Source organism: Pelophylax lessonae, assembly GCF_965119305.1.
Source record: "Pelophylax lessonae genome assembly, chromosome: 1".
Classification (NCBI taxonomy): domain Eukaryota; kingdom Metazoa; phylum Chordata; class Amphibia; order Anura; family Ranidae; genus Pelophylax; species Pelophylax lessonae.
In genome coordinates, this window is record NC_138768.1 from 277,201,791 (window position 1) to 277,214,985 (window position 13,195).

Consider the following 13,195-nt stretch of genomic DNA (forward strand, 5'->3'; position numbering starts at 1 on the left):
TTCTTTGGCCCCTTTTACACGGGCGATCTGACCAGGCCCACCTGTCAGTTTTTCAGGTGGACCTGATCGGACCCTCCAGTCTCTTCTATGGAGTGGCGGATGTCAGCGGACCCGTCGCTATCCGATCCAATCCTGTCTGCCAAAAACAGGCGGATGGTGGTCCGTTTCCATCTGATTGCACCATAGAGGAGAGCAGGACTATGTCCGTGTCCGCTCTGCATTGCGGGCCAGACACTGACCTGAGATCCGCCTGCTTAGTGGGTGTCAGCAGAGGCAACCCCCGCTGAACATGTGAATTCTGCTTCACAGAGGTACCCGTGTGAACGGGGCCTATCTTTTGTGGATTTAACAAGATACAGCTGTCAAGTTTGTTTAATATAAACTGCATGTGTGACAGATTGGAGTCTCAGGAAACCAATAGTGTGGATATGGGAAACAGAATTATCCTAATCTTTACTGACTTGGGAAAAGGGCTATAATAGAGCTTAGAGTATATACTGTATGAAACCCAAACTTTTTTTTTTTTTCTCATTTTCAAAAGAATCGGTAAAGGGTGAACCCCTTATCACTGGAGATTTTGCTTTCACTTTCTTTACTGTAGACGCAGCAGGAAGTGAGAGGAATCACTCGGGTTTCTCGCTTCTATTTCTTTTTTTTCCCGAGAAGCATCTCTTTGTCAGGCAAATCTAAAAGTATTGTAACACCCCTTGATGTACTTTTATAATACACTGATGCTTTTTTGTAAGAAGTCACCGGAGTTGTGTTATCAAGCCATGAAACACTTTTGGTAATTGTACCATTTAGTTTCAATGGGTTTTTATACATTTTTTACAGGTAACAGAAATACAACAGGCAAGTAAATCAGTGTCGCCACTTATTTATACATCAAATCACAAGTCACAAAAGGAATCACTTCTGAGTCCTCAATCATACCGTGAGCAATGAATCCATTTGGCATTACTGGGCACCCCTCCTCCCCACCGACGCCCCAACCGGGAACACTGTGCCTGGGTGGGGAGAAATGGGCCACTCTCTATGACTTTATCTGGAAACAAGGATAGTCCAAAACATTATGCATAATTCTGGTGGGCCGTACACTCAGTTTGGTATTTTGTGTACTAATCAGTCCATGGAAGCCAGAGATTTTTAGGGGCCACAAATCTGCCCTGTGAGTGGGCAAATCTAATTTCGTAAGTGTAGTGGAGTTGGGTCATATGTTTGGCATCTTCCAGCGTTGGCACCCTCTCCGTTTTCCAGAGTCTCATTATTCATAGCCTAGTTGCTTGGAGTATGTGGGTTACAACTAATCTGAAGGGTAGTGGGATGTCTTCCACACCAATACCCAGAATCTCCAGGCCCGGAGGAGTCCCGTGATTTGTGATAGCATAGGAATTATACCCGACCAAAGTTTAGCTAGTTTACTACATTCCCACAATATGTGGTAGAGATTGCCAATCTGCTCACAACCTCGCCAGCATTTCGGCGAGGTGTCATTATGGAATTTAGATAAACGATAGGGTGTTAAGTACCAACATAATGTAATTTTGTGTGATAACTCCCATAAACCCACACATTTTGTTGCTGCTTATGTCGTGGAAATTGCTATTTGCCATTGTTTGGGGGTAATCTAAGTCCAGGTCTTTTTCCCACGCCAAAAACGAGGGAGATTTGACAAAGACTGTCTTGTTTTTAAGGGTAGTTTCGAATATGGATATGCATCCTTTGGAGGTCGAGGTTGGCTTAAAGTATTGGGCTATTTTGTGAAGCAATCTACAACCTGCGCCTAGGGATTTACAAAGGAAATAAGTAATAGGTATGTAGGTGTAATGTTCCATCAGGGGTATTGTGTATTCTAGGCATAGGTCCGGAAATGATTTGAGGGTACCGTCTCTATACAGTTCAGAGATCCGCGTGACTCCCCTACTTGTCCATTGATGGATATAGAGGTCTGGGATCAGGTTTGACAGTGATGCTAGTGGTATGGGGAGGTCAGATAAGTGTTCGTTCTCCCTGCACTGGGCAGTAAGTACTTTCCAGGCAGTGGTGGTGGCCTGCATTGTGGGAGGGAAAATTTTCGGCACATGTGGTATATGGCAGCTGCCATGAATAAAGGATTCTAATGTGCCATGTGGCAGTATTGATTGTTCTAAATCACACCAAAAGGGTCTAGGTGAGGTCATGCACCAGTGTTTACATCTAGAATTGCGGCCAAGTAATATTATGTCTGTCATTCCTAGTCCCCCCCCCCCCCCCCCCCACCCTCCTTGACCTGATCAACTTTGCGAAAGCACATCTGGCTTTCCTCCCTTGCCATAAAAAGTTGTTTACTATGCTTTGTATAGATGTGAAAAAAAACTGATGGACTGGTATGGGCATTGTCCTAAATGTATACAGCATTTGGGGTAAGATTTGCATCCTAAATGCGGCTAAGCATCCTCACCAGGAAAGTATGTGACGTGCAAGTTGTATCCATTTGAAGTCTAAGCTTATCTATCCGGGGAGGTAATTGGCTGACATTAAATGTCCAGAAGATTTGGTAAGTGTGGACCCCAAATACTAGTTTTAGGATCTATCCTCAGATCAAGAATAAGCAATTTTGTTTCATTCACCCTGTAATAGGATACGCTATTAAAGATGCGGAGGACTTTATCTGCCGCTGCCAGGGACTCAGACACCCGAGTGAGCATAAGTATAATATCGTCCGCAAATAGACTGATGGTGTGATTGCTATTGCCAATTTTGAACCCATGAATTCCAGGATGCTGTCTTATGTGGGTAGCCAGAGGTTCTATTACTAAATTGAATATCAGGGGTGACAAAGGGGCACCCCTGTCTCGTACCATTAGTGATGTGAAAGGGTTTAGATGAAATCCTGAAGGAATACACTTTAACAGAGGGGGACGTTTACAGCGCTAAAATTGCTGAAAGAATATGGCCTGAAAATCCAAATTTTATAAGGGTTTTACTAAGATATCCCCAGTGTACCCTGTCGAACGCCTTTGCCACGTCAAGCGCCAGGAGCAGAGAAGATGTGTTCGAACTTTCCGCCAGGTAAATGATATCGGTAAATGGCGTCTGAGGATTGTCTCCTCTTTGTAAATCCGGATTGGTCTGAATGTATCAGCAATGGCATAATATCTGTTAAACGGAGGGCAATAATTTTGGCTTAAAGCTTAACGTCGTTATTCAGTAAGAATATTGGGTGAAAATATTGGGGCTTATCGGGTGTCTTCCTTGGCTTAGGCAACATGATTATAAGCACCTCCACAAAAGATGTGCCAGGGTGATACTGGTCATCAAGCGTAAGAGAAATGGATGCGTGGTCGGACCACGTAATCGTATTGATAGAAGATTTCCGAGCCTTTTGTAGCAACCATTTGTCAGTCACGAATAAGTCTATGCGGGAATATGAGCCGTGGCTCGCCGACAAGTAGGTATAGTTTCGCTCATTGGCGTGGTGACAGCGCCAGACATCATAGAGATCATTGGTCAACAAAGTGTTTTGTAGTGTGGGTAGCCTTCTTGAGGTAGCAGCTGTCATATCCAGTTGTGGGTTAACTGTGGCGTTAAAGTCTCCGCAGATCAACAACGACCCCTTTTGGAGTTTAATTTTCCTCAGACAAAAGTTTACAAATCTAATTTGGTAGGTATTAGGAGCATATATATTCGCCAGGGTAAACGTAGTGGAGTTGATATCGCAAAGTAAGATAATGTACCGACCAGCTGGGTCAATGATTTGATCATGAAGAGTGAAAGCATCCAAGTCCCTCACCGCAATCATTACTACTCTTTTTTTTTTTTTGGCCGGGATGCTAAAGTTGAATATATGCGGAAAGTTTCTATTGGTGCATTTAGGAGGGTGATGCAGGTGGAAGTGCATTTCTTGCACACATACAATATCGCTTTTGTAAAGATTTGCTTCCTTCCACAGAAATGCCCTCTTGGCTGGGTGGTTCAGTCCCCTGGCGTTAATGGACAGGAAATTGACTCCCATTGTAAGACAGAGGTTGTGTATGTTAGATGGTGGTATGTTGTGTTAAGTACTCAGTGGGGTTGCTCGAGGAATAGATCACTGTTGTCTGAGAGGTAGGCTGTGCTTGTTGCCGAAGATCAGCTGTACCGTTGTCTGTTAGTCTTTCAGTCCTTGTTCCGTTTCCAGGAAGTGTGCGACAAAGATAACAAGAAGTAAACAAGAGGTAAACAAAAGTGAAGAAAAAAGGCATACAGATAGTAAAAGGATAGTCTTTTCAACCAGGGTGCAGCTGCGAGCTGCTCAGAAACGGGGGTAGAAGAAATAGGTTAGTAAGTCCCCATCATGTGAAGGCAGCAGGGTTTAAGGAAACTCAAGACACTTTGCAGAGGGATGCCAACTTGGGTTATCAAGTATGGTTGTAGTAGCTACTAGAAGCTCGGGGGTCCTCCTTCTCTCCTCTGGGTTTCTTGAGCTGTGTATCAGGTTGCGCCTGTTGAGGGGGAAGAACATCCAAAGCGTGGAGCAGTTGAAGGCCCTGCTCTAGAGAAGTAATTTAATGGGGGTTTCCCTTCCTCTGTATTGAGACAGATTGTTCAACAGTTGTATGTTGTCGTATGGCTCTGGTAAGGATGTCATTGTGCAGGCCTTGTTCATGATTTGATCTTTCACATGAGAGTGCATTCTGAGGAGCACGTCTCTGGGTCAGGAATGAAAGAAGGTTTTGGCAATCTGTGGATTCAGTCTATAATAAGTTCAGTGACAGTGAGGTCTGGAAGAATAGAGGTGAACAATGCTTCAGCATAGTGTTTTAGCTCCCCCATGTGGACGGTCTCAGGAATGCCTCTTAGTTTAATATTATTCCTTCTGAATCTGTCTTCAGGATCGACAAGTTTAGCTTTGATCTTTAAGTGCTCAAGTTCATGCCCAGAGTGTGCATCTACCAAATCATTAAAAGTGTCAGCAAATTCCCCCCATCTTGGTTTCCACATGAGTCACCCTATCCTCTACTGCTTTTATTTCAGTATGGAATTTTTGCATACAAGAGAGGATATCAGAATGCAGGATACTTCTGAGGGAGACAAGCATGTCTTTCAGTGTAGTATCCAAGACAGGTTGATAGTGGCGAAGGTAGTGAGTCAGGTAATTCCGTAGTGTCCTCTTGGGAATCAAAAGCAAAGCTGTTGTCTGCTGCTGTGATTGATCCTGCTCATGAAAATGCAACTTGCCAGGGCTTCCTAGAATAGGGCTGGTAGACTGTAGTGTGCCTCCTTGATCAATATAAATGTAGCTACCAGCGGAATGTAGTGCATCTCTCTCTCCTGTGGGGATCGTGAGGCCGGCGCCATCTTGGCCATGCCGCGGCTGGTAGACGGCCATGAGTTTTTACGGCCCGTGTGCGTCCTTCTTTCTGTGGGACATAGCTCTGGTGGCTTGGGAGATAGTCCGATTACCGCCGATGTGGTTCTCGAAGGCTGAAGGGTCCCTCTGCTGTTGAGTAATCCCCGCTGTCTTGCAGAGCTCTTAGGTCTGCCGTCCATTCACAATGACTGCAAGACACACCCCTGTCTGGATATGGTAATTGTAACTTTTATTCTTTTTAATAAAACTATTTAAAGCAGAGTTCCACCTGTTTTTGTTTATTAAGTCAGCAGCTTCAAAAAAGTGTATCTACTCCCTTTTTAATAAGCACACACTCACCTGTCCCACGATCCAGCGATGCGGCCGGTGGGAGCCTCGGTTCTCTCCCTCTTCTCCCCAGAGCGCCGGCATCTCTAGTGTGGCCACCCGACTGTGACAGCTTGCGGCTTCACAGCCGGGTGCACGCTGCGCGTCCTGAGTCAATCTTCTGGGATATGTGACGTGTCCCAGAAGATGGGAGGGAGGGGGAGAGGAGAACTTCGCTCGAGCCTCCTAGGCAGCCCGAGCGGAAGTAGGAGCGGGAACCTTTCAAATCTAGGTACCCGCTCCCCCCCCCCCCAAAAAAAAAAAGAATGACATGCCAAATGTGGCATGTCAGTGGGTCAGGAGGCATTAAAGTGGAAGTTCCACTTTTGGGTGGAACTCCGCTTTAACAAGAAAGATTGTTTTTTTTTAACAAAAATAAATAACATTAAACGCTGTTAAAGCATTGCGTAGTATCATTTGTTCGTGCACAACGTACATTACAGAAGGGTAGAGAAAAGTATACAAATGGATGTGTTCGCAGCATTTGGTGTGTTGCAGAGATTAGATTATATATACATTTTGAAAGCATTAATTATTACAATTGGGGAGTCTTGTGAGCACATATGGGGAAGAGATAAATACACCCCAAAGTTATTCAAATAAACATGGGTGACCTCTGTTTATGCAAAAATTAGTATTTATAGAGTTTGGCGTGAGGGTTTTTCTATTTGAGTATTTTGGCATAAAGCAGTAGTGTACGAGTAATTATTATTATTATTATTATTATTTTTGTAAATCCTGAAAGGTAAATTTTGTATTTTTTTTTTTTTTTTTTTTTTTACAAACGCAACTTAGGGCAGAAGATACAGGGCAAGGTAAAGGAGTTGGCTATGAATTTAGAAATTTGGTGCCCGACGTTGGATATATATATATTGGCATTGCCACAGCATATGACAAATCTGCAGTTTCCTGTCAAACTTTAAAGCACATTGGCTGTCATTTCAGAGCAAGGGTGCAGAAAGTTTATTTCCCCTTTTTTAGCCAAAAATAATTTGAAAAGTGCTATTTAGCATTTTACTTGCTCTTTGTGGAGATTAGTGAAGACGTATGGTTTCTCAGATTCTCTACCAAGCCTCTTTTTTTTTTCATCCATCTTCCCCTAGCACATTCATATTTATGTGGACTTAAGCATGGATTAGAACTGAGCAATTTGGGTAAGGAATTTTATCCAGGGCATGCATTCTCTGCTTTAAGTTAATAAAAACCTTCCCATGTCTTTCCCTCCCTAAACATTTACCTGTCACCACTCTTAATCCAGTGCTGTCCCTGCCGGCAGCCCCACCCTCCTCCTCTTCCTGCATTCACAGGCCACAGAGGCAGCTGCGGAAGCCATTGCCATCTGCTAATGGCAATCAAATCCTGTAACGGTTTAGCACGGGACGGCTCCAAGCTGTCCTCGGTTTGTCTGTAGACACACACAGCCTGGTTTGGGAGTGTGCCTACATGAGTGACCCGTAAGCAGGAGCCAAGAGCATCGGCGGGGTAACCACAGAACAGAGAAAGCAAAGGACCGCTCTGTGCAATACTATTGCACAGAGCAGGTAAATATAACATGTTTTTATTTTATTATAGGAAAAACTGGGTCACTGTAGGCAATAGAGAATATATCTGCCATTTCTTGATTATTGTCCTTTAGTAGTTTTGATATCCTAAATCTTTTTTTTTTTTTTTTCAATCCTATAATGTTTCTAGGCGCAGGACGCTCTGAAGAAGTTTGCAGCAAAGGTGACAACAGCCAGTGTGAAAGAACGCAGACAAATCCTCAGTGAATTAAAAGCATGCATTTCTACAAAAGGTGAGGGCCACAGTACATAAGAATACTCCAACCAGAAATCTTTATTTTTATTTATAAAATTTTAAACACTGTGAAAAAAAGAAACCGACAAGATAATTAATTTTAGCAAGAGATGATGAGGTTCTTACTCAAGAGAATACCCATGGCACCATGTGACTGTAACCTATACCAAGATTAGCCTCTGGCTTATAGGAAATGGCAGGCAGAATACATAATGCAGTTATAAACATGGAAAGCAATTAGCTATTCACTTGTGTCCTGCTTTTTGTTTACATAATTTTAATCAAAAATAAAGTTAAAGTGGTTGTAATCCTGGAAAAAAAAAACGTTTAAGCCTTCTACCTGGTACAGTAAAGGATTCCAAGTCATCTGTGCCCAGTCTTGCCAAGAACAGTTAATTCAGCACTTAGAAATCCTCTCCGCAAAATTTGTGCTGCCACAGCCCTGCTGCTGTGATTGACATATGGTGTATAGACTTTGCAGTGTGTCCAGCTTTCCAGCACCAGATCTCTCCCCTACCTCCTCAAGCTCTCTGAGGATTGGCTGCTCCTTGCCTCAGCATTATTGGTCATGCTGAAGTCATGTGGTGCCTTCCCTTAGTTCTGATTGGCTGGTACTCGTGAGGGGGCATTTTCAGAATAAATAGTGTACTGCTTTGCTAGACATAGACTTTGGCATCAAATTCCTCACCTTTTATATTTTGCCAAGCCGTATTTTCTAATTTCTATAGATCAACTGTCAAAACCTACCAGTGTCGGGAATTCTCATACACACAGGCACCAGGTAGCTTTAACATGCGCTCATTGAGGGGACCGTGATCGCGCTCTGTGTGTGACATATGCGCATGTTGGGGACTGCTGTGCGCGCACTTTCCTATGTCCTTGCGCGGGAGGCATGTAGAGATTGGGGGAGAGTTCTATGATGTTACGATTCTGCGCATATATATAAATGTCAGCAGGTCATGTCTCATTGATGGCAGAGAGGAGGTAATGTAGGGAATCAGGGGTCCCACGTATTTTTTCAGGTAGGGATGAACCTGGGTGCAGCTCCCCCCCCCCCCCCCCTCTCCTGGGCAATGTACCCCCTTGGTGTTATTGGGGAGATTCTTGGGGTGGGAGAACATTTACAGGCCTTTGCAAACATTGGCAGGGGGAGAAGCTAGAATTGTAGAGCCACCTTCTTTCTTGCTTCATGGTTTCACATGTTTATTTGAATCCACAAAAAAGATTTGCTTTTTTAATTCTTTTTTGCAAGCTTTTAGTCATCTTCTGTTTCAGGAAGTGGTCATTCCGGTCTATAGGGAAAAAGGTTTTGCAGTTTCAACTCAAACCTTTTCACAGTTTCTATGGGTACAGTGGCCTCTCTCCAGCAGGGAATTTTTTTTGGCATTAGTGGATTTTCTGTGATTCAGCCCTTTCATTTCTCCCAGAATATTTGCTATGGTCCTGGGACTCCTGCAATCCCTGGGTATTCCTGTTATAATTTACTTGAAGGACTTTGTTCTGAGGGAGCGACCTGCATCATTTCTGGAGAACAATATGTCTCCTATGGAGCACACTCTGTAGGGGTTTAGGATGGGTTTTGCAATTACAGGAGTCTGCCTTAATCCCACCTCAGAGGTTTGAATGTTGGATCTGACCCTGGATTCGATTCAGGTGAGAGTGATACTCTCTCCAGTCAAGTGTCTTGCTCTGAGAACTCAGGAGGACTTGCTCACAAATCCATGGATTCCCCAATGCTGTTATTTCCCAACACAAAACTGTCTCTGGACTGGTGCTTCTTCTCACGGATGCTGGAGATGAAAAAAAATCATTTCTCCCTCTATCTCGGAGGGTCCTGATTACAGAGGCCAGCCTGCTGAGCTGGAGTGGTGTTCATGACAATCTCTCAGTTCAGGGGACGGTCACTGCTGAAGAAGTTGTTGCCGATCAACATTCCGAAATTAAGGGTGATGCCACATTTTCTATTTTTGTTTTTTTTCTGTTTGAACTAGATGAACATGTGTCTTCTTTCGACCTAACTATGTAACCTTGCTCTGCTACATTGATCAGAGTAGCTGCAGAGCCACCCTGTCAGACGTTGCCATGGCGCTGACATACATAAATCATCAAGAAGGAGCCAGAAGTTTGGCGTCAGAAGTTTGGCGTCTTAGAAGGTAGTGCACTACATATTGTCTTGGGTGGAACTCCATGTTCCCACACTGTCCCCTGTGCATTTCAGGTGTGAAAAATGGCTGTTTTTTTTCTCAGCCCTCAGCAACTCTCTCTGGACTAGTGTGCTCTTCTCCCAAATGTGTTTGAGGAGCTCTTCCAATCGTGGGGTGGATCTTCTGACAAGTGACCTTATTTGTCTGCAGGACACGGGATCCTCAAGTGTTCTTGCTGCAGTGGCATAGTGGGACCTGTTCTCCCTAATCTATGCCTTTCGGCTGTTACATAATCTTCCTTGTCTCCTTTCAGGTGGAAGGAATTTTGGTGTTTCTGATCGCCCCAGCTTAGCCCCTGAGTACTTAGAACTAAGGAGAAATTAATGTTGAGCGTATGCTATAGTCCCCCCAACAAGAGGGAGGAGGGGGAGGCAGACCTCCTATCACAGCTGGGAATGGTAGCAAGGATTGGAAATGTCATTATAATGGGGGGTTTTAAATATCCAGATATAGACTTGGCAGAAGGAATGGCACATTTGTCTAAGGCTCGCCATTTCCTACATGTTTTTCAGGACAATTTTATGGGTCAGATGGTGAATGCACCAAGGAGAAACAATGCGTTACTAGACCTACTGATTACGAATAATACCTTCCTGATGTAGAAAAACTGGGGAAACTTCGGAAACAGTGACCATAGGTCAATTTGTTTCAGTATAAATCGCAGAAATAGAAAACACACAAGGGGTAATACAAGGAGACTGAACTTCAAAAGAGCCAACTTCCCTAAACTGCGCTCTTTGCTAGACGATATTAAATGGGATAGAATCCTAGGAACAAATAACTAAATAAAGGTGTTGGCCAGTGCATTCCAACAGGGAATATGTTTAAAAGAGCTAAAATAAACCCTGGGTGTCTAAACTCCAATGTTCTAATGCAGATAAATACAAAAGCAAAGGCCTTCAAAGAATACAAGGCTGAGGGGTCATTGGCAGCATGCCAACATTACAAAGAATGCAATAAGAAATGTAAGAGCACAATAAAGGCGGCGAAGATAGAACACGAAAGGCACAAAGCAGAGAGTACAAAAAAAACAAAACAAGAAATTCTTTAAATATATAAATAGTAAGAAAGAGAGGCCAGAACATATTGGCCCCATAATGGATAATGAATGCAATCTGGCTAGAAAGGACAGAGAGAAGGCAGAGGTTCTAAATAAATTCTTCTCAGTTTTAACAAAGGAAAGGGGGGTACAGTAACCTAGACTGTAATGTTAATACCACGTCACACGAAGCACCCTCATGGTTAACAGAAGACAGACTCAGAACTAGACTTGAAAAACGAGTCATAGGGATCAGATGGCTTACACCTTAACATTGTTCCTAATGTTTATGGACAGTCTACTGATGGGAATGGTACCAGCTGATTGGAGAAAACTAATGTGGCACCAATATTTAAAAAAGGGCTAAGTTATAGCCCTGGGAATTACAGGCTGGTTAGCCTAACGTCTATAGTCTGCAAGTTATTGGAGGGGATAAGGGATTAAATACAAGATTTTAGTAATAAAAACTGTATCAGTAATAATCCGCATGGATTCATGAACAGTCGTTCTTGCCAGACCAATCTATTAATCTTCTAATGAAGAAGTGAGCTGCCATCTAGATAAAGGAAGGCCAGTGGATGTGGTGTATCTGAACTTTGCAAAGGCATTTGATACAGTTCCCCACAAACGTTTACTGTACAAACTAAGGTACGTAGGTATGGACCATAGGGTGAATACCTGGATTGAAAACTGGCTTCAGGGGGCGAGTCCAGAGGGTGGTGATAAATGGCGAGTACTCAGAATGGCCTGGTGGGGAAAGTGGGGTCCCCCAAGAATCTGTCCTGGGACCAACCCTGTTGAATTTATTCATAAATGACCTAGGGGATAGAATAAATAGCTTAATCTCAGTATTTGCGGACGATACTAAATGAGGCAGGGCAATAACTTCGACACAGGATGTGCAAACCGTAAAAGAGGACCTGAACAAAATAATGGGGTGGGCATCTACAAAGCAAATGAGGTTTAATGTTGGAAAATGTAAGGAAATTAATTTGGGTGCCAGAAATACGAATGCAAGTTACCCACTAGGGGGAGAACCTTTGGGGGAAATCCAAGATTGAAAAGGACCTGGGGGCCCTAGTAGATGACAATGTCAGCAATGGCATGCAATGCCAAGCTGCTGCAAGAAAAGCCAACAGAATACTTCCATTGACCAGTGGTCACCCCAGGCTGGCCAGCGAGCACGCGCAGGCCTCAGCTCCGTGCTAGGTCGGCTGCGACATAGCCCCACTGATGAGGGCTGGCCCTGCGAATTAAACGTCTCGCGAGGGCGACCTTGCCTCGATCTGATTCGCAGCGTTACGCCTGGCCGACAGCCCCCCATTTCGATGGAGAGGAAGATCTGTCTGGAGTGGTGCCCACCTGGTTCCTGTTATAGTAAGTAGCTGTCCCCCCCTCTACCCCTGGAGGGTTTTGGGGTGGACGTGGGCTCCTCCTTGTGACGGTCAGACCCCGGGTTCCCCTCCTTTCCCCAGGCACACCCTCTTTTCAAGTCCCTCATCCTGCCCCCCTCCCCACATATGCTGAAGATGTATTTTTTTTTTGGGTGATCTGGAAACCTTCCCGAGGTGGGGACAGGGCGCTAATGGTGATGGGGGCCAGGGGGTGCGCAGCCGGTGGCAGGACGATTGATTGTACGGAGGGGGTTTTACCTGGTGGGGGCTTCTGCCAGGGCCCCCGATCCTGCCTGGATCTGTCCTGAGGCCTTGTCCCCCCATTCTGGGTCCCTGTATGCCTTGTGGTGCTACCCGGGTCCGCCATTTTGTTGTAGACTGTGTTTCTATGTACGGCTGCCATGTTTGTGTAGTCCGGCAGCCATTTTCTTGTGGTTTACCATTGCAAATAGTGGCGGCCATGACAGTGAAGCCCTGTGGGCGACGATTGCAGCGGTGGGAGCCCCTCCTTATCCCCTGGTGCTGACTCCTGGATCATTTAGCTTTCTGATCGCCGCATGTATAGTGCAGAATTTCCTGGAGCTTGCAGGTCCTCTCCCTCTCTGCTGAGGATCGCTCTGTGCCTTGTGCCTGGCGACTGGGTGGTGCTGCCAGCACAGTGGGGGTTGTCACTTATCAGTGTGTTACACTTTTAAAGGGGTCCCCCTGGTGACTCATGGAGTCCTTGGAGCATGTTACCCCACCTGATCCCCTCTCTGAGGCTGCGGGGCCCTTCGGGTCCCAACCATCCGTCCATGCACTGACGGCGGTCCTGAAGTCACTTGTGTCCCAGGTGGAGACAATTGCGGGCGACTGGCTAGCAAAAAGTCCCCCCCCCCCCCCCCCCGCGTCTTCCCCTGCCTCATCTGTGTCATCATCAGATCCTGTATCTGATTCGACAGACGTGAGCCGACCTGCTGGGTCTGCGACCATGTGTCTGGAATCCTCTGATAATGAGGATTCCTCCACGTCTGCGACAGTGCATGAAAAGACACTGGTAGATGCACTGATTGTATGGTACCCT

At 45.0% G+C, this 13,195-nt stretch overlaps 1 protein-coding gene across 1 annotated transcript in view; it reads left to right on the forward strand.

Annotated features, from left to right (window-relative positions):
• The window catches only part of GCN1 (GCN1 activator of EIF2AK4), a 250,315-nt gene that overhangs the window by 12,849 nt on the left and 224,271 nt on the right, over positions 1-13,195 (forward strand). The window contains exon 2 of the mRNA XM_082258862.1: positions 7,391-7,493. Within this exon, the coding sequence (XP_082114988.1) occupies positions 7,391-7,493 (103 nt within the window). The remainder of the gene's footprint in view (positions 1-7,390; positions 7,494-13,195) is intronic.